This window comes from Panicum virgatum, chromosome 2N, assembly GCF_016808335.1.
Source record: "Panicum virgatum strain AP13 chromosome 2N, P.virgatum_v5, whole genome shotgun sequence".
NCBI lineage: Eukaryota > Viridiplantae > Streptophyta > Magnoliopsida > Poales > Poaceae > Panicum > Panicum virgatum.
Window position 1 is genome coordinate 19,254,292 of NC_053146.1, and position 19,403 is coordinate 19,273,694.

At 52.3% G+C, this 19,403-nt stretch overlaps 1 protein-coding gene across 8 annotated transcripts; it reads right to left on the minus strand.

Annotated features, from left to right (window-relative positions):
* Positions 1 to 1,795: 1,795 nt before the first annotated feature.
* LOC120659942 (phosphatidylinositol/phosphatidylcholine transfer protein SFH11-like) lies at positions 1,796 to 15,424 on the minus strand. 8 transcript variants are annotated; one of them, XM_039938216.1, is made up of 13 exons: positions 14,997 to 15,418; positions 13,800 to 14,027; positions 13,524 to 13,623; positions 13,070 to 13,336; positions 12,651 to 12,728; positions 12,451 to 12,552; positions 12,325 to 12,374; positions 12,147 to 12,255; positions 11,962 to 12,039; positions 11,086 to 11,160; positions 10,790 to 10,891; positions 2,237 to 2,307; positions 1,796 to 2,129 (listed from the first exon to the last, which is right to left on the minus strand). In XM_039938216.1, the coding sequence occupies exons 2-13, from the start codon at positions 13,976 to 13,978 to the stop codon at positions 2,081 to 2,083; spliced, it is 1,260 nt and encodes a 419-aa protein (XP_039794150.1). In that variant the 5' UTR covers positions 13,979 to 14,027; positions 14,997 to 15,418; the 3' UTR covers positions 1,796 to 2,080. The 8 variants fall into 8 exon arrangements, 6 of the variants coding, with proteins under 6 accessions (XP_039794150.1, XP_039794149.1, XP_039794151.1 ...); XM_039938215.1 differs by having other exon boundaries at positions 14,941 to 15,418; XM_039938217.1 differs by lacking the exon at positions 14,997 to 15,418 and having other exon boundaries at positions 10,790 to 10,852; positions 13,800 to 14,931.
* Positions 15,425 to 19,403: the final 3,979 nt, after the last annotated feature.

Below are 19,403 nucleotides of genomic sequence, written 5' to 3' on the forward strand. Positions count from 1 at the left end.
TCCGGTACCCTCCTCTGTCCGCGACACCCTGGCGGATCCTCACTGGCGTCGCGTGATGGAAGAGGAGTACGCGACTCTTCTTGCTAACTAGACGTGGGACCTCGTGCCGCGTCCGTCTGGTTGCAATGTGGTCACAAGCAAATGGATCTGGACGTATAAGCGTCGGGCTGACGACACACTAGAGCGCTACAAAGGCTCGCTGGGTTCTCCGGGGTTTCACCCAGCGGCCTGGTGTGGACTATGATGAGACCTTCAGTCCAGTGGTGAAGCCTGCTACTGTGCGCACGGTTCTCTCGCTTACGCTCTCTTGCTCTTGGCCTGTGCACCAGCTAGATGTGAAGAATGCATTTCTTCATGGCACTCTGTCAGAGACAGTCTACTGCTCTCAGCCAGCGGGATTTGTGGACTCTAGTCGGCCGGACATGGTCTGCCGGCTCAACAAGTCTCTATATGGTCTGAAGCAGGCTCCTCGGGCTTGGTATTCTCGGTTCGCCACGTTCTTGCTGACATTGGGGTTCACCGAGGCCAAGTCTGACACGTCTCTCTTCATCTACCGCCGTGGGGATGAGACTGCCTATCTGCTGCTCTATGTTGATGACATTGTGCTCACAGCCTCCAGTCAGCAGTTGCTTCAGCGCGTCATCTCCACTCCTGTCGACACTCAGGAGAAGCTGTATGCTGATCTGGGGGATCCTGTGGCTGATCCTACTGCCTACCGGAGACTGGCCAGTGCCTTGCAGTACCTCACCTTCACCAAGCCGAATCTCACCTACGTTGTTCAGCAGGTCTGTCTCCATATGCATGATCCCCGGGAGTCACACCTTGCTGCGCTGAAGCGTCTGCTCCGCTACGTCCGTGGCACTGTGGACCTCGGCTTGGTCCATCACCGCTCGTCCTCTGCTGAGCTGGTTGTCTACACCGACGCTGACTGGGCTGGTTGTCCGGACACTCGCCGCTCTACTTTCGGCTACGCCATCTTCCTAGGCGGCAACCTAGTCTCCTGGTCGTCCAAGCGGCAGCCGGTTGTCTCCCGCTCCAGTGCCGAGGCGGAGTACCGGGCTGTCGCTAACGGCGTGGCGGAGGCGTCCTGGCTACGACAGCTCTTGGCGGAGCTCCACAGCCGCTCGCCAAGAGCAAGCTCATTTACTGCGACAACGTCAGCGCCGTGTATCTCTCCACCAACCCCGTTCAGCATCAGCGGACGAAGCACGTGGAGATCGACTTGCACTTTGTGCGCGACAGGGTCGCCATCGGCGATGTTTGGGTCCTTCATGTCCCGACCACCTCCCAGTTTGCCGACATCTTCACCAAGGGACTACCCTCCTCGACCTTCTCGGAGTTTCGCTCCAGCCTCAACGTAGCAGGTGGCTAGTTGTGACTGCGGGAGGTATTTGCCCTGTGTGTACTTTCTTGTTGTACAGTCTTGAACACTGCTGCGTTGGTAGTTCAGACTGCTAGGAGGTGTTGGTGTATATGTGAGCCCATGTATAGAGGCACATCTAGAGGCCCATGTATAGGATTTATATTTCTCACTCTTCTAGGGTTTTGAGGAATACATCTGCTTATTTTCTTCTAGAGAGAATTACAAAAAAAACGCATATAAACACCAAAGTGGCTCAGTGATTTGAAAATCTTTTTGGTTGTGGACGTAACTCGCCTTTAGGATTTGATGATGTGCCAAGAAAGGCCCTTCGAACATTTATCTTTGTGGTTTGACAAATTTGAAAGAAAGAAAGCAGTCCTATATTTACTCACCAAAATCAAGGATAATACCAGAACTGGTTCGTTAAAAAAGAGAAAGAATTGAGTCTTGGTAGGGAACAGTTTTACTCATCAAATTTGGATCACTGTGGATTACATGTGTAACATTGAACATGGCAGCATTTCTGAGTGGATGCCATACCACCTTAGTCCATAGCATTGCCAAGATCATCGTGGTGTACTATGGCATTCGCAATTTTGGTGTTGAAAATCCTCACTGAAAAATATCTAAGGTGCCTATTTCTTCTCTATAATGATACAACAATTACTTCTTTTTTTTGCCCTTTTTCGCTTTCTCCAGCTTTGGAAAGCACTAATTTTACTTTGAGTTTTGTACATCAGTTTGCTTATCTGCACTTGTGCCGTCCCTGTATTGAAAAACAATCGAAAAATCAGATGTATTATCTTCTTAGTTTAGTAGGATGCAAGATTACAACAAAAGGAACGAAGGAACTAGGTAGGATGCCATTCTCACCTAAGGATTCTCCTCAGCTGTTCGATGTGGCTCGTCAGTTCTTGCTGCTTACATATTAGTGTCTGCAGGGTCTGAACGCACAAAGAAATTACCATTAAGTTGCTAGATGACTTAGGCTGCAATTTCTTGAATTGGGGCTGCTTCCTTTGTGTTGGTGTATATTGAGCCCATGTATAGAGGCCCATCCAGAGGCCCATGTATAGAAACTATATATCCCACCCTTCTAGGGTTTGGAGGAATACAAGACAATTATTCTCTCCAAAATGGTATCATTAGCCTAGCCTCTCTTCATCTCCCTCTCCCCTGCAGCAGCCGCCGGCGCCGCCGCCTCCATGGCCGGCCGGCCGCCGGCGCTGCCACCTCCACCTCTCTCCTCTTTCCCACCCCCTTCCTCTACTCTGCTCCAGGCGCACCATGGCGCCGGGTCCTCTGCTCCCGGCGGCGCGTCCTCATCTGCGCAGGGTGTCTAGCCGCCGGCGGCATGGCTTGCCGCCCCTTGGGCGCCCGCCGCGGCCGCCCTCGCCGTCATGGAGCCTCTGCACGGCGCGCCCCACACGCAGCCGGCGGATCTGGCCGCCCTAGGCGCAGATCCGGGCGCCCTGGCCGCGGGGGGGGGGGGGGGGGGGGGGGTGGCACGGCGCCCGCCGCCGCCACCACCGGCCCGTCCGCTCTGGGCGCAGGGGATGCTGCCGCCACCGCCCTCGTCGCAGCCCTGGACGCCGCCACTGCCGCCGCCGCCACTGCCGCCGCCCCAAAAACCTGGCGCGCGCCTGGCCCGCGGCCGGCCGCCCTCGCCACCGCCCGATCCGGTGCCTGGGTAGGGGGGCGCCGCCGCCGCCGCCCTTGACGCTGCCCAGGGCGGGCAGGGCGCAGGCGTGGCCCCTGCCCCGACGTCCCTGCCCCCGCCATGGACGCCTGGCGCGCGCCTGGCCCGCGGCCGTCCGCCCTCGCCGCCGCCCGATCTGGTGCCTAGGCAAGGGGCGCGGCCGCTGCCGCCCTTGACGCTGCCCTGGGCGGGCAGGGCGCGGGCGCCCCTGCCCCCGACGGCGCCCCTCTGCAGCCGCTGCTGCCGCCCCCAGGCTCCCAGGCCGGCCTCCCTGCCCCTGCAGACGGATCCTCGGGCGCGTGGCTGCCCTGCACGGCCCTGGCACCCGGATCGACGACAGCCTTCCCCGCCGCGGTGCCTGCGCCCCTGCACACGCTTGCAGTGCCGCCGACCGTCGCCCGAGCTGCACTCGCCGCGGCCCTCCTCGCTGCCACGTCCGCGGCTTCGGCGGCTCAGGAGCGCGTCCGTGCGACTGCCTTCGCTTGGGAGCATCTTCAGCCCGTCGTCCCGTCCACCGAGCACGGCGCTCTGTCCTCCCACCAGGCTCCACCCTCTGGATCTGGACCCCGGACCGACCCCCTCCATAGTGCTTCTCTCACCGGCCAGACCGGGAGTAGGGGAGGTCACGGGCGTCGTCGTCGGGGTGAACGTGGTGGTGGTGCTAGCAGCGCTCCTTCTGGTGGTACTGGTGGAGGCCGTCGGGGCACTACGACCCCGACTCCGGCTCCCACTCCTGCTCTTGGCCCTGGAGGTACGCCCTGGCCATCCTTCAGCTCCCCATGGCCAGGGCACATCCCAATGTGGCCGTTTCCGGGTTAGGGGGGCCCTCGTCCTCAGCCCCAGCCGGCGGCCATGCTCGCCGCCGCTGCTCCCCTGTTCGCGCCGTTCTGGACACCGCCCGCTCCACCCAGTCAGCAGCCGACCTGGCTTGGGGGGTGGGACCAGGCCGCACTGGCGCATTCCTTCAGCGCCATGGGGCGGACACCGCCGGTCAGCACCGAGTGGATCGCCGACTTGGGTGCCTCCTTCCACACCACCCCATATGCCGGTATACTTTCTTCTGTCCGACCCCCACACCTCTCTTCTCCATCTTCCATCATGGTTGGTGACGGGTCTTGCCTTCCTGTCACCACCGTGGGTTATGCTCCTGGCTCCTTTCATCTTCCCAATGTTCTTGTTGCTCCTCAGATGGTTCATAACCTTCTTTCCATTCGTCAGTTTACAGCTGACAATTCTTGTTCCATCGAGTTTGATTCTTCTGGCCTCACTGTAAAGGATTCGGCCTCCCGGCGTCCGCTACTCCGGTGTGACAGCACGAGGCCCCTTTACACCCTTCGCCTTCCTTCTTCCGCTGCACCACTCTCGTCTTCTTCTTCGCCCTGGCCGCCTTGGTCTGCTGCTTTTGCCGCGACGTCGTCTTCCACCACCTGGCACCGCCGTCTTGGTCACCCTGGCCGCGACGTCCTCGCTCAGCTTAGTCGTAGTACCGATGTTCCTGGTACTAGGGCTCCTGCTGAGCACCTCGGCCATGCGTGCCAGCTTGGTCGTCATGTTCGGCTTTCTTTTTCCTCTTCTTCTTCGCATGCGACGCATGCCTTCGATCTTGTTCACTGTGACCTGTGGACCTCTATTGTTCTCAGCCTCTCTGGCTACAAATACTATCTGGTGGTGGTCGATGATTTCTCACACAACTCTTGGACTTTCCCTTTGCGCGCCAAGTCTGAGACCTTCCCCACCATCCTCAACTTCTTTGCCTAGGTGTCCACTCAGTTCGGCCTCACCATTAATGCCGTCTCGTGTGACAACAGGCGTGAGTTCGACAACTCCACCTCCCGTTCTTTCTTTCTCTCTCGGGGTGTTCAGCTGCGTATGTCTTGTCCGTATACCTCTCCCCAGAACGGCAAGGCTGAGCGGATGATTCGCACAACGAACGACGTCGTGCGCAACTGCGCACCATTCTGATCCAGGCCTCTCTGCCCCCGCGCTTCTGGGCCAAGGGCCTCCACACCGCCACCTACTTGATTAACGAGTCGGACTTCCCCTACTCCACCTCCTCCCCACCTTCTCCTGACCCGAGTTGGAGTCCCTGTTTCCGACTGACCCGGTGGTTCAGCCACCTTTACCTGTCTGTCCTTTTCCTGCAGGTTTTCCCGGTGCACTGGCACCGCTTCCGGTGACCCCTGCTGCGCCCAGCGCGGCCCCGGTGCCCGCCGTCGAGCCACGCGCGGCCCCAGGACCTCCTGTCTTGCCGTGCGCGGCCCTGGGGTCTCCTGCTGTGCCACGCGCGGCCCCGGTGCCTCCTCGTGCAACTGCGCGGTACGCTCAGCCGGTGCAGGTGTACCAGCGTCGTTCGGCGCCGACACCAGCGCCGCCGCGGAACGCTCAGCCGGTGCAGGTGTACCGGCGTCGTTCGACGCCGACACCGGCGCCGCCTCCGGCTCTAGAGGCTCCTGCGACGCCTACACCGGAGCCGCCGCCGTCGCCGCCTCCGCCGGCTCGCTCTCGAGTCGAGCCGGAGGTGTACCACCCGCCAGTCGTCCATCAAGATCCTCGGCACATCCATCCCATGGTGACTCGGCGGATGGCGTCTCAGGCCGCGACTCTCTCCGCCACCGAGGGGGAGCCGCGGGTCTCTCCGGTACCTTCCTCTATCCGCGACGCCCTGGCGGATCCTCACTGGCGTCGCGCGATAGAAGTGGAGTACGCGGCTCTTCTCGCCAACCAGACGTGGGACCTCGTGGCGCGTCCGTCTGGTGGTAATGTGGTCACAGGCAAGTGGATTTGGACGCATAAGCGTCGGGCTGACGGCACACTGGAGCGCTACAAGACTCGCTGGGTTCTCCGGGATTTCAACCAGCGGCCTGGTGTGGACTACGATGAGACCTTCAGTCCAGTGGTGAAGCCCGCTACGGTGCGCACGGTCCTCTCGCTTGCACTCTCTCGCTCCTGGCCTGTGCACCAGCTGGATGTGAAGAATGCGTTTCTTCACGGCACTCTGTCAGAGACTGTCTACTGCTCTCAGCCGGCGGGATTTGTGGACTCGAGTCGTTCGGATATGGTCTGCCGGCTCAACAAGTCCCTCTATGGTCTGAAAAAGGCTCCTCGGGCCTGGTACTCTCAGTTCGCCATGTTCTTGCTGACTTTGGGGTTCACCGAGGCCAAGGATGACACTTCTCTGTTCATCTACCGCCGTGGGGATGAGACTGTCTACCTGCTGCTCTATATTGATGATATTGTGCTCACCGCCTCCAGTCAGCAGTTGCTTGAGCGCGTCATCTCCTCTCTGCAGCGGGAGTTTGCTATGAAGGATCTTGGTCAGCTCCACCACTTCTTGGGCGTTACTGTTGAGACTCGCCCGTCTGGCCTGTTCCTTCACCAGAGGCAGTATGCACTCGACATTCTGGAGCGAGCTGGGATGACTGATTGCAAGCCATGCTCCACTCCTGTCGATACTCAGGCGAAGCTGTCTGCTGATCTGGGTGATCCCGTGGCTGGTCCTACAGCCTACCGGAGCCTCGCCGGTGCCTTGCATTACCTGACCTTCACCCAGCCGGATCTCACCTATGCCGTTCAGCAGGTCTGTCTTCACATGCATGATCCCCGGGAGTCTCACCTTACTGCACTGAAGCGTCTCCTCCGCTACGTCCGTGGCACTATTGGCTTCGGCTTGGTTCATCACCGCTCTCCCACCTCTGAGCTGGTGGTCTACACCGACGCTGACTGGGCTGGCTGCGCGGACACTCGCCGCTCCACTTCCGGCTACGCCGTCTTCCTGGGCGGCAACCTTGTCTCCTGGTGCCGAGCCGGAGTACCGGGCTGTCGCTAACGGCGTGGCGGAGGCGTCCTGGCTACGACAGCTCTTGGCGGAGCTCCACAGCCCGCTCGCCAAGAGCACGCTCGTCTACTGCGACAACGTCAGCGCCGTGTATCTCTCCACCAACCCCGTTCACCATCAGCTGTAACATCCCAAAAAGTTACCAAATCAAATCACGCGCTAAATAATTTCAAAACCTCTTTTCAATCGTTGAGCTCAGTCCATTCAAAATCGATCCCCGCCCGATCTCCCGAAAACCCGGTCCCGACATCCAATCGCTGTCCCGTCTCCCTGTTTGCCCTCGTCCCGCGCATCACGCCCGACCGGCGCGCGTGCGCGTCCGGCCGCGGTCGCCGCCGCGATCCCCGCCATCTCTCTCTATTTCTCTCTCTCTCTTTCTCTCTTTCCTTTTCTTTCTATTTTTCCTTTTTCCATTTTCCTTCTTTTTCTTTTTCCTCCTCCTCCCTTCCTTCCCTCTCTCCTCTCTCGCACGCTGCAGCCCGCTCGCCGCGCCGCCCCGACCACGCTCGCGCACGCCCGCTGGCTACCCCGGCCGCTCCCCGTCCCTGTGCGCGCGCGCCCCGTCCCCGGCCTACCCACGTGCACGCGCACGCGCGCACGCACTAACGTGGCGCTCGGCGCACCGAGCCGCGACACCCGCGCCACGCCGCGGACGCCTGCCCGCGCGACTGCCCACGCCGCGCGCCGCACGCGTTTCACGCGGCCGCCATCACCGCCGCGCCGGTCGCCTGCTGCCAACGCGCGCGCCCCCACGCGACGCGTGCCGCCCGCCGCTTGCGGCTCGATGCCGGCCGCCCCCGGTCCCGCTCGCCCCTGCTCCCGGGCCCGCCCACGCATGCCAGGCCCTGCTCCCACGTGCACTCGCCGCGCCGCCCGACGCCAAGCAACAGCGCCGCCCCCGCTCACCCGTCACTCGCCGCGCCCTCCGCCGTCAAGCTGCACAGCGCCGCCTGCCCCGCTCGCCGCCTGCCCGAGCTGTCGCGTCACCCCGTGCCGACCTAGCCACCCGCGCCACCACTCCGCGACGCCGAGCAGCACAGCAGCTCGCCCCCACTGCCATTAAAGCCGGCCACGAAGCCCGCCGGGCCGCCACCGACGCGCCCCGCCCTCCACCGCCTCGGACGCCTATAAAAGGGGCCGAGGAGCACCCCTGGCACCCCGACAACCCGTAGCTCCGCCCAGCCCAGCGCCTCCTGCCTCTAGCGCTGCCGCCACGCACGCCTTCACCGGCCGCCGCCCCCGTCGCCGCCCCGCCTTCTCGCCGCGTCCCAGTCCAAGGTGAGCGGGGGGATCAAATCCTCTCGCCTCCCTCTACCTTCCCCCCCTCCACGGCCGTCGCCGGAGCTCAGGCCGGCCGGATTGGCCGCCGCCAGCGCCTTGCCTCCCCCTCCCCTGTTTCCCAGTCGAAAGGAAGGAGAAGAGGGCAGATTTGCCCTTGGCCCCTTCCCCTTCTCTCTATTTCCTAAAGAGTCCCTCCCCCTTTCTAACCATTTTGCAAAAGAAACCCCCTCTTTTATTATATTTCAAAATAAACCCTTCCACCATATAAACTTAATTCTAAATAAACTCCTACCTTTTCCAGAATAACCCAAACACTCCCAAGAATTCTAATCAGGTCCTTTCACTAATTACAAACAAGTCCCTAGACCCTTGTTTAGACCCTAAACACCCCCGTTAACTTATCATTTTATGCGCCAAACAATCTCCGATCGACCTGAAACTTTACCGCGCCAAACCTAACATAATTTGGCCGTGCCATTAGGAAACCGCCCAAAAATATTACTTCTACCTCCATATCTTAATTGTTTCCGAATCGAGCTCAGCGATAAAATTTTTATTTCTTTTTCTTGATTGTGTGTTTGATTGTATGCGTCGTAGATCACGGTGTGAACGAGGGAGAACCCGTCGACGAGCAGTACTGCGAGCAAGCGAACGAGGACCAGTTCCGCGACCCTGAGCCCGAAGGACAGTACTTCGACCAGGACCTCCCGGAAGGCTTTGAAGACGGCAAGTTCAATCCCATCCTTTGATGCATGTTTTGTCCTAATTTTTATAAACACAACATATTGGCCTGTTTTATAAAATTGCATATGTTTTGACTGCTGAAAACATGATTGAATAGCCACCCCTTGATTTGTTATAATCATTCCTTGACCACCTAGATTAATGTCTGAATGTGTTTTGTTTGGACGTTAATCGCTGCTAGAACGCTTAGGACCTTATACACAATACGACTTGTTTTATAAAGAAAATGTGTGCGTGTGTGGGAAGGGAGAAATGTGGAATTTCGAAAGATGAGTTTAGACGGGATGGATGGCATTTCTGTGTGTTTTGCCGATTGGTGTGCTCGTGCCTGTGTGGCAGAGCAGGGAAGGGAGATATCCATCTTGTCACCACTAAGGATTGAGTTGGTGTGTCGTCTCACCTAACTCCACTATCATGCAAACCACTCGACCGTTGAATGGACAACGACTTAGCATAAACCCCACTAGTTAGTCTGATAGCCATCAGGAGAGCTGAGAGCAACGGGTGATCAAGGAGAAGGGATTAGCTCTGTGTGACTTATGCCCCGGTTAAAACCTTTGTGATAGGTCAATGACCCCTTGGTGGATCCCGTGATGGCTAGTCAGGTCTAGCTAATGTGGGTAATGGCTTTGTTGAGATCTGCACCAATACTACGGTGATCGAGCTGTGGTACCCCGCTTGTGGGTAAAGTTGCACACCTCTGCAGAGTTAAAATCTATTCGAATAGCCGTGCCCATGGTACTGGGCAAGTTACGGTGTGGTCACATAACTAGTGTTTCTTCTGGGAATGGATGGGTTGGCGTGAGTTGTTTTGGAAAAGTGTCCGGCAGTTGTGCCGTGTGCTACGGCGGTGAGTAATCCGGTAGCAGTTTAAAACTTGGATCCTGTGTGGATCAACACTACGTGTTACTTGGTACAAGAAAACTTGCTTTGAAAATCCTTTCTTTTAAATAAACCCCTGCATCAAAATTTGCTTTCCGCAAATAAAACCCTAGCCTCATCCTTGATTTACCCTGTGCATTATATTCTGTTTATACCCCCTCCATGGGTGTGGTTGGACTTGCTGAGTACGTTTGTACTCACCCCATTCTTAATTTTTACAGAGGAAGATCCAGACTTCGTTCCCGAAGGCGTTGAGTTGAGGTTCCGTCCTGCACCCAACCTTGCCTGTGGATAGGGCCACCCGCAGGAAGTTCCATATGGCGCAAGACTCTGATGACCCCCTCTTCGTAGTTAATATTGTTGTGTGGGTGTTAGTTGTTATCCTCGCGATAGTGGCGCTTCACTACCCACTTTCGCGTAGAGTTGTACGGTGATGTACCATCTGATGTAATAAAAGTGTTATCAGCCTCCTGGGACTGATATTGTATCACTTTTAAGTCTTCTCTCATGAGGGGACGCTTCATCAGCGGACGAAGCACGTGGAGATCAACCTACACTTCGTGCGCGACAGGGTCGCCGTCGGCGATGTTCGGGTACTCCATGTCCCGACCACCTCCTAGTTTGCCTACATCTTCACCAAGGGACTACCCTCCTCGACTTTCTCGGAGTTTCGCTCCAACCTCAACGTAACAGGTGGCTAGTTGTGGCTCCGGGGGGTATTTGCTCTTTGTACTTTTTTCTTGTCCAGTCTTGAACACTGCTGCAACGGTAGTTCAGACTGCAGGGGGGTGTTGGCTTTCTTGTTGTCTAGTCTTGAATACCGCTGCGCCGGTAGTTTAGACTGCGGGGGGGGGGGGGGGTGTTGGTATATATTGAGCCCATGTATAGAGACCCATCCAGAGGCCCATGTATAGGAACTATATATCCCACCCTTCTAGGGTTTGGAGGAATACAAAGCAATTATTATCTCCAATACTTTGCTCACCTCCTTAGTCTGAGCAGCACAGTCTTCAAGTTCTCGGATTTTCTCTGAGATCTGTTCATCGACCTGTTTCCGTAGAATATTTCCACTTGTATCAGTGCCATCCTGTCCCATAGAGATTTCAATATTGATGTGATTTTTTTTTTGTGCATAGCAGAACTGATTGAACCAACAGACATATTTTCTGCCTTAAAACTTAAACTTATCTAATGATATATGATTTTTTTTTCTTTTTATGAAGTGAAAGACCATGGGTATAGAAACGAAATTCAGGAAAAAAAATTGACACAAACAAAGACCTGGTCATCCTTTAACAACATGCCAAGAGTTCTTTTCCTACGAGAAGTGGAATCTACTTGTTTCGCAGAAGGCTCCTGCAAATAAAAATACGAAGAATGAAGAGTCCATGATGGTTCTTTTGCAAGCGATGAGGGATAACAAGATAGAATAGAGGAGAACCCAATTCATTTGGCATGTCACTAGTAATGGAAAGAAACAGCATGGACAGAAAAAGATGCGATGTTTATTTTTTCTAAGACTATCTGGTGGGGCAAGGTGTGCATGCACATGAGCTGCATGATGATTGTCATGCTCCAGAAAAAGGAAAACAACTGGCGGAAAGGATAAACGCGGGGGGGGGGGGGGGGGGGTGGTTAAGAATAGGAAAGCTGGAAATCTCAGTGGAGACATGAGGAAGGGCAGTAGGAAAACTGGGATCAGTTCTCTCAAACACAGATTGAAGATCTTCAGTTATTTGACTGCTCATTCTGGAATCAAATGTCACAAACAAGACTCATACTTCAGACTGTCAGTCACAGTTGTTTCAACTTTCAAGTAAGGTACTCGACCAAGCTTTTTTCTTCTCCTGGTTTTGGGTGAGCTAGCAAAAAGGGTCAGCAGTAAACCGGAAAATAGAGGATATGAAGCCCATAGATCTGACAATGAAGCCTTCAAGGCCCAACTATCTAGGTCAATAGATGCTCATTCGAGATTATATAAACTGAACAATCATGGTTGACAAGGTACTGAGTTAAGACTTCAGAAAGCTTAATACTGTCATATCAGTGGCTGATGACCAAACAACATTACTACAGCCATTCTGCAGGTCGGTGCTGATAAAAACTTAATGTTGAAGCTAAAGTGCAAGGAATTTATATACATTATATATATCTTACCTGACAACCTGCAAAGCTTTCACAGGCAATTGTAGCAGTCAGTTCACTGAAAGACTTCAGGCCTTTACCAAATGCTACCTAAAAAACACAAATAGACTCCATCACTCCAACAATTATTATTTTTATTTTGTTTCAACTTCCCAGCAAATTTCCAAATGAATTCTAAAATAAACGCCATACCTTACCTTAGAAGCACAAACCATTTCTGGGTCGGTCCAGGGTCCTTTATCTTGGAACAAGCATCCTCCTGTTGCAGGACAATTGCATGTTCCCCCTAAAAAGTCTGGTAAATTGCTGCAGAAAGGAGCAATCATTCAAGGCACTAAAGATGCAAAAATTGCACATGACTAGTTGCACTTTTACCTTGGGTCAACAGCTTCTAATAATGTGTTAAGGTAATTGGTCCCCAGAACCTTACAAGTAGCAAAGATGTAAGAATTCATTCTATTTTGTCAAACAATAATTAGTAATACAGAAAAGATGCAGTACCTGAATCTTTGCTAAAGTCCTTGCTTCCATGAATGCTTTCAATACTTTCCACAGTGCTCTAAAGCCAGTTCCAGCATTAATTGTATAAAGTTGATTTAATGTCTGTAGCAGGAAGCAAGACGTGTATGAGCAGATTGTGGCTAGTATAAGAGCCACATTAGATGTTCAAGGCTTCAAGCATAGACATAACCAAGACAAACCTCTGGATAGTAATTACTATCGATCTTTTGGATCTCAATGAACATCTCTCTTGCAGATTTTGAAAAATTATTCATCCCCTGAACAACAACAGCCAAGACAAAAAAACATATGGTTGCGTACAGATTGTGAAATAACTTCATTATATGCCAGATAGATCATTTAAAAACTTGACAGTTCCTTGTAGACATTTTTCTTTTGGCCTTATGCATGTGGAATGTTTGCACAGCCTAAAAATGCACTGTAAATATTTCTTAATATTTTACAGCAAGGCCCTGTCTGATGAACCAAGTTACAAGACAATGATAAGTCAAAGCATCCTAAATACTACATGCTCTTTTTAACATAAAAGGGAACTATTTTCTTGGAAACTGGATATGTAAAACATTAAAGGGAAGGGCTTCATTTAGACATCACGCACCAATCCTTTCACATCCAATATGGCTGTTGTAGAGGCAATGTGCTTTTTAGTCGCAATTGAGCAAGCAGGATATCTCAAAGACATAGTTTTCTCTTGTTCTGATATATGATATTTTATGTATCGATCAATACTTGTCACCTGCATGAGCTTGCTGAGATCCACCAAGCCAATCCGTTCGATATATAGAGGCCTGCCAAATTTATCAACTCCATGAAATCCATGAGGATAGCATCTTTTCACAGCATCATACTCCTCAAATTTAAATTCCTGTAACATGTAAACAACCATTTAAGCTTGATATTTCAATACGATAATTATTTTGACATTCAATGAGGACTTTTCAAGGCTCAATTAAAGGAAGGAAACAGCGAAATTCCAAGATAACTGTAAGCATAAATTCTTGTATCAAACCGGAGATAAAAGACATATAACACAGAATAACCACACCACATACATTTGCAATGGCATCAACAGAACAATCTTCACGCCATTTTAACATATTTAAGAACATTTCTTTTGCCTTTAAGATGTTGAAGCCTCTCATTCTCAGAAAGCTGCATGTTGAAAGAAAGTAATGAGGTCAAGACCATCTCCAGTGCAAAATAGAAAGGAAACAGTCATCCTACAACCACAGAAGACTAAAACACCTCCTATCCGTTACTTGAATGGTTCATTCCAGTCCAACAACAGTATAACATAGTTTTCCAGTAAATAAACAAAATGGCCATACCGTAGGAGGAGATAGTAGTCATCAAACTTCTCCGGTAGCTGGTTGCTTGCAAGAAGTAACTCCCGCAAGGATTGCACACACTGCTCTTCCTTCTGGTCATGGACACCATCAATAATATTGCGAGCAATTTTGGTCTTGCTGTTCCTCCTAAGTAGCTGTTCGATAGATCTGAAGCTCATCTTTGATATGGAGTGTTTTTGCTCTGTACTTCAAACAGGTGCCAATGCGCTTCAAATAGGAACTCAATAAATTAGTTCTGAAGCTATGATATTTGATATCAAAGCCCTTAATAAAGGAACGAACACATTGCTCGTAGTTCTGGAGTTTATTATGGCCTTTTAACATTCCGGTTTCTATTATTTCGTATGGTTTGAACATATACAAATTGTTAGGATGGAAATCCTATACAGAATACAGAAACAGGATAAGGAGGCATTATCAGCATATAGTACCCAACTTAAAGCAGAAACTTTGAAAGTTTTTTTTTTTAAAAAAAAAAGCTTTTTCCCCTATTTCACATCATTTATCTATAAAGCCCAATATTGGGCCACAAATTTCTGGCAGCATTGATAAATACGTGCCAACAAAATAAGTTATTAGACCAGCAAGGACATGTACTCTACTGGTAAAGAGAAAGTCACTACCCAAATCCCCAAACAGTTCATGAAAGCAGAACAACCAAATAATTAACATATTTGCGTAGCAAAGAAAAGCATGTTGAAACAACAAAGGCAGCAAATGAAAAAAAAAACTAGCAACCGATGCCCTCATTTTTATTTTCCTATAATGATTCTTCCAAGTTGTTAAGGTCTTCTCTGGTCATACACAAAACGAGAAGACCTCATCCGACTAACTTAGTGCACAGTTCCACTTCTTCACTTCGTTGCTGCTACATCTTGAGGCGACACCGCAATAAAACAAAGGATGAAAAAAAAAGCAGTAGCCACCAATCCTAAGAAAACATGTGCAATTCCCCAATGTAAAGAAATTGTATATCGACTCTCAACCACACGGCTTATTTACACAATGCGATTTCAAGAACCATCAATGGCGCCTGGGAGGCTGGGACGCGACGCTGTGCTCCCAGGTGATTTTCAGCAGGAAGAACAGAACAAAAGAGAGGCTGGGGCAGAAGCTCTACCTCCGTGTGAAACTCGGGCGGGATTGGAGTACGGTTCTCCTTTACTATAAACTAACCTTCTCCGTCACTGGTTAGGAGGATATAAAACTGGATGCCGTGGGTGGCGCGGCGGCATTACGTCGAGCACCTGGTGGGCGCTCGGGGGTTCCTTCAGCGGGCGGCGATAAGGTGCGCGAATCTTCCGTCTCCCCCACCGGCACGGCGGCATCCGACGTCGCCCCTCCGCCTCCAGAACGACAGATCATCACGTGCGCGGTGCGCCAGCCTCTCTGTACAAGTAGGAGATGGAGGATTTCCAGCTGGAGCTAGGGAAGGGCGCGAAGGACGGTGGAGGCCGAGGAGGCGGGATCGATGCGTTCGCGCCGCCGGGAAGCAAGGCGAAGCTGAAGTCGCGGCTGCGGCTGCGGCTGCGGCTGACGAGAGATGATCTGAGGTCAGTGGTCTGGCAATACTGCCGGTGCTGACGTGTTGTGCTTTAGCGTTACCAAAAGGATGCCGCGGTTGTGCTGCGTGGTAAACATGTCCCAAAGTCTAGGGTGTGCTTGGTTTAACATTTTGGAGAGGATTTCACAATATCACAGCTTTTTGTCCTCCTCCTCGTCTGAATTGAATGAAGAACCTACTTAGCTCTCTTTGTAATTATATATAAAAAGATGATTTGGCACTATGTAGGCATGAGAAAAATATCAAATGCATAGGTATATTTAATGTATTTTTTAGATGAAAACAATCAATATGAATTCGCATTTACAACACTTGCCCCATAGGCGGCAAGTCTATCAGCTACCTGTTACACATCCTGGACAAACAGATACAGAACAAAAGACAAACTGCAAACACATGAATTCGCGAATTTGTCTGAAGAGACCTCCATCTGAACTTCTGTCATACTCCTCTGATGTAAGAGCACGCCCTAAGATCTCGGCATCAGTCTCAATTATGATTCTTTTTTTTTTTGGGAAATGTCTCAATTATGATTCTAGTCATGCCCAGTCAGCCACTCGTTCAATGCTTCATGAGATGCCCAAAGCTTCAGCCTGCAATTGAAACAAACTTAGAGTGCAATTGAAAGCTATAAACGTGGCATTGACGGATTTCACCTAATAGCCAATCTCCACATCTTTTCGGGGAACCGTAGCGTGTGCACACTAGGAAATGACACGTCACCACTAATGACGTTGACTTGCTCGAGATTTCAGTTGCACCGACGCAGCTCGCCCAGCGAACCCCTCCGGCCTGACCAAAAACTCGTGGCTCGTTAGCTCACTCGATTTAGCTTGTTAGTGCCTTGACTCGACTCAGCTCGTTGAGAAATTTTATCAAGACAAACTACGGTTTTAGCCCGGAACATTAACGAGCCAGCTCGACCTGGCTCGCGAGCCAAAAACAAGCCGAAGACTGCAACCCAAATTAGAAATCGGCTCATACTTCTCTCAGCCCAATTTTCACCGTTGCTATAAAAACAGTTCAAACCCTAACTTCCAATTTCCAATCCCCCTCGTCCCTCGACCCCCTCCCCAGGTGGCCGACGCACGCACAGCTACACGCCTCTGCCCGCCCGCCCATGCCCTTCTCCCGGCTCCACCCCTCCACTCGGCGGCTTGCTATAGCGGCCAGTGGCCAACCAGGCACGCGGGCCGGCGGTAGCTAGCACTGCACGGCGGACTGCGCCGTGCGCAGCGGCCCCGCGGCCATGTGTACCACGCCCATGCCGCGGCTCTGTGTGCCGCCCCGGCCTCTAGGCTCCACCTCCGCTCCGCGCCCACCGCTGAGTCCTTGCTCCCGCAGAGTAACACTGTAGCTACAGTGCCCTCATATTATGCTTTCCCCAGGTAGTTGAGCATGTACTGTAGCCATCTGTTATCGCCATAAATTAACAGGATTAATTTATGGGCCGAAATCAAGATGGACTTAAAGCAGAAGACTGAAGAAGACTTGTAAATCGGCTCCTGCGTGAGCATCTGGGCCACATGGGCCATGTATCTTTAAATTTAGTTCAAGATTAGAGATAGAGTCCAATCGGGACAAGATTAGTTTAGATTGTTTCCCAAGTCTCCGGACTATAAATATGTATCCTTTGTTATTCATGAAGGAGAGCGTCATCACGTCTCACAAACAACAATTCTCGGCGCATCTCCACCCCTAATCCTAGGGTTTCATCCAAGTAAGTGCCATGTTGCCCTGATCGCTTCTCGCGATCAGGGCAGCATTGTTATTACTTTTACCTTGGTATTACTCGTACTGAAACGTTTTTTATGGCGAGTAGTACTAGTTATCCTGATGTTCGTAGCATGGCTTTTAGTAGATCCATTGTGCCTCGTTGTTTATCATCTACGAATATCATGTTGTTTATGTTCAGTCACGTTTCAATCTTATGCTAGTTCTTGTCGCATAGAATTAGTCGCACAGAAGCAACACCCTGCTTCTTTTGTGTTTAGTAGATCTAATCTGTTATGGTTTGCTCTTTTTTAAGAGTTTGCGTAATATCTGCTAGGTTAGGCCTTGCAAACGGATTGGATGATCCGGTGGCGTAGTAGATGCTTTATCTTAGCCTTGATAGGGATTGTTGCGGGAATCGGCTCTTGCTAGTTCTTAGGCCTCTGTTTTAGGGTTTGGTTTAGTTATCTGTTACGTTCATTAGGCCTAGTCACGTGTAGGACGTTCCGATCTAGCAGTGAAGCTTTTACCATCGTGGATTAGATTAGCTAGATTTAATTGAAGCAGCTTTACAATTATTTGCTTTATTTATCATATCTGGATACAATCAGATCCCATCTGACACCGGGACTCGATCGGCTTTTTAAAGCCGATGCAAGAGTCGTCCCGGGGAGCCGACCACGGCTCGGACTTACATTTACACGTGTCTTTGTACGCAGGAAACTGTTCGGAGCACGTCTACACCCTCCTGATCGGGTATAGGTCAGGTGGCACGCCCGGCTTTCACACATTCTCCGGGCGCGTGACGGAATTGCGGGCCGTCGACGAGGGAGCAGTGCCTGCCAGCGCCCCAGCAACCTCCCGGCTCTTCGTGTTGCCCGTCGCTGCTCGCCGGTGAGTTTCGACTGACAACACATTCTGGCACGCCCGGTGGGACACTTCTCGGCAACAACGTCCACTGCAACAATGACCGGAGCTCAAGATCAAGAACCCGCTCCCAAGCCCGTCACGTATGAAGAGCTCCCTCCTGAACACAAGAAGAAGTACGATGAGATCAAAGCTCTGCTGGAAGCCGATCTCATCGGCTCTTTTGAGAAGACCCGCAACCATGGCATCAGGTGGAAGGGGTTCTCGCCTGAAGGCGCTCTCGACAACGTGGACCTGTCTGTACCATCAGAGGAGGGCACCAGGGCCCTGCGTCAGGAGATGAACTACATGGTGGCCCATGCGCTTCATCGGCACTCTCAGAGCCTGATGAACGAGCTTGAGCGCATGGCGCATCGCGTCATCCTGGAGATAATCAAGAACCAGTACTCTCCATCGGGGTCAACCCTGGGGAGTCACACAGAGGAAGCTACACTGCATTCTAGACCGGTGCTGCTGTTCTCATTTGCGGCCCCAAGACCACAAAGTTCGCTGATCTACGTCGTCCATAAGATCGGCGGCGATCCTGGAGAAGGCCAATTCCTCACCGAGCCACCCAAGGAGATCCCGCACGGCTACACGTGCGCCTACATCCCTGACAGCGTCAGTCCAACACGCTCGGTGCAGATGGCAAACCCAGGAGATTCTGGAGCAGACGCGGAAAAACAAGCGTGGCTGGCAAAGTATGCTACTAGGCCGAGTGCTGAGCCATCGGCCCCAGGAGTTCTTAGTGTGGAGCAGGTCAGTGCAATACTGAGAGACCAGTTTGGCATCCTGCCCAAGAGGAAAGTGATCGGCTATTCAAAGCCGTATCCAAGTGATTATGACTTGATCCCACTGCCGCCCAAGTATCGGCTTCCCGAGTTCACCAAGTTCAACGGGTCAGAAGGAGCCAGCTCCATCGAGCATGTGAGCCGATACTTAACGCAGCTTGGGATGATCTCAGTGTCAGACCCATTGAGGGTTCGGTTTTTTGGCCAATCTCTTACATGCCCAGCTTTTGGATGGTATGCATCATTGGCTCCAGATTCGATTCGAACTTGGAGGCAGCTTGAAGATCAATTCCATACCCAGTACCATTCGGAGGCTGCTGAAGCTGGAATTGCCGACCTCGCCCAGGCAGGCAAAGGCGAGGAGAGACTGTGTCAGAGTATATACAGCGCTTCAGAGAAGTCAAGAACCGATGCTACTCATCGCGCATCACAGAGAAAGAGGCAGTCGATCTGGCTGTCCTCGGGCTTGCTAAGCCGATCAAGGATGCGGCTTTCCAGTTGGAGTTCACATCTCTGGCGCACCTGGTGCAGAAGCTTACGGCATACGAGCATTATCATCCTAAGCTGTACCAGGACAAGTTCAAGCGCCATGTAAACATGGCCCAGGTA

Coding starts and splice junctions, on each gene's coding strand:
- LOC120659942 (XM_039938216.1), bottom strand. CDS start 13,978: ATGAGCTTCAGATCTATCGAACAGCTACTTAGGAGGAACAGCAAGACC. Junction 13,337..13,523: donor CTGTTGATGCCATTGCAAAT/GTATGTGGTGTG, acceptor TACATGTTACAG/GAATTTAAATTTGAGGAGTA. Junction 12,375..12,450: donor GGACTTTAGCAAAGATTCAG/GTACTGCATCTT, acceptor GCTACTTGTAAG/GTTCTGGGGACCAATTACCT.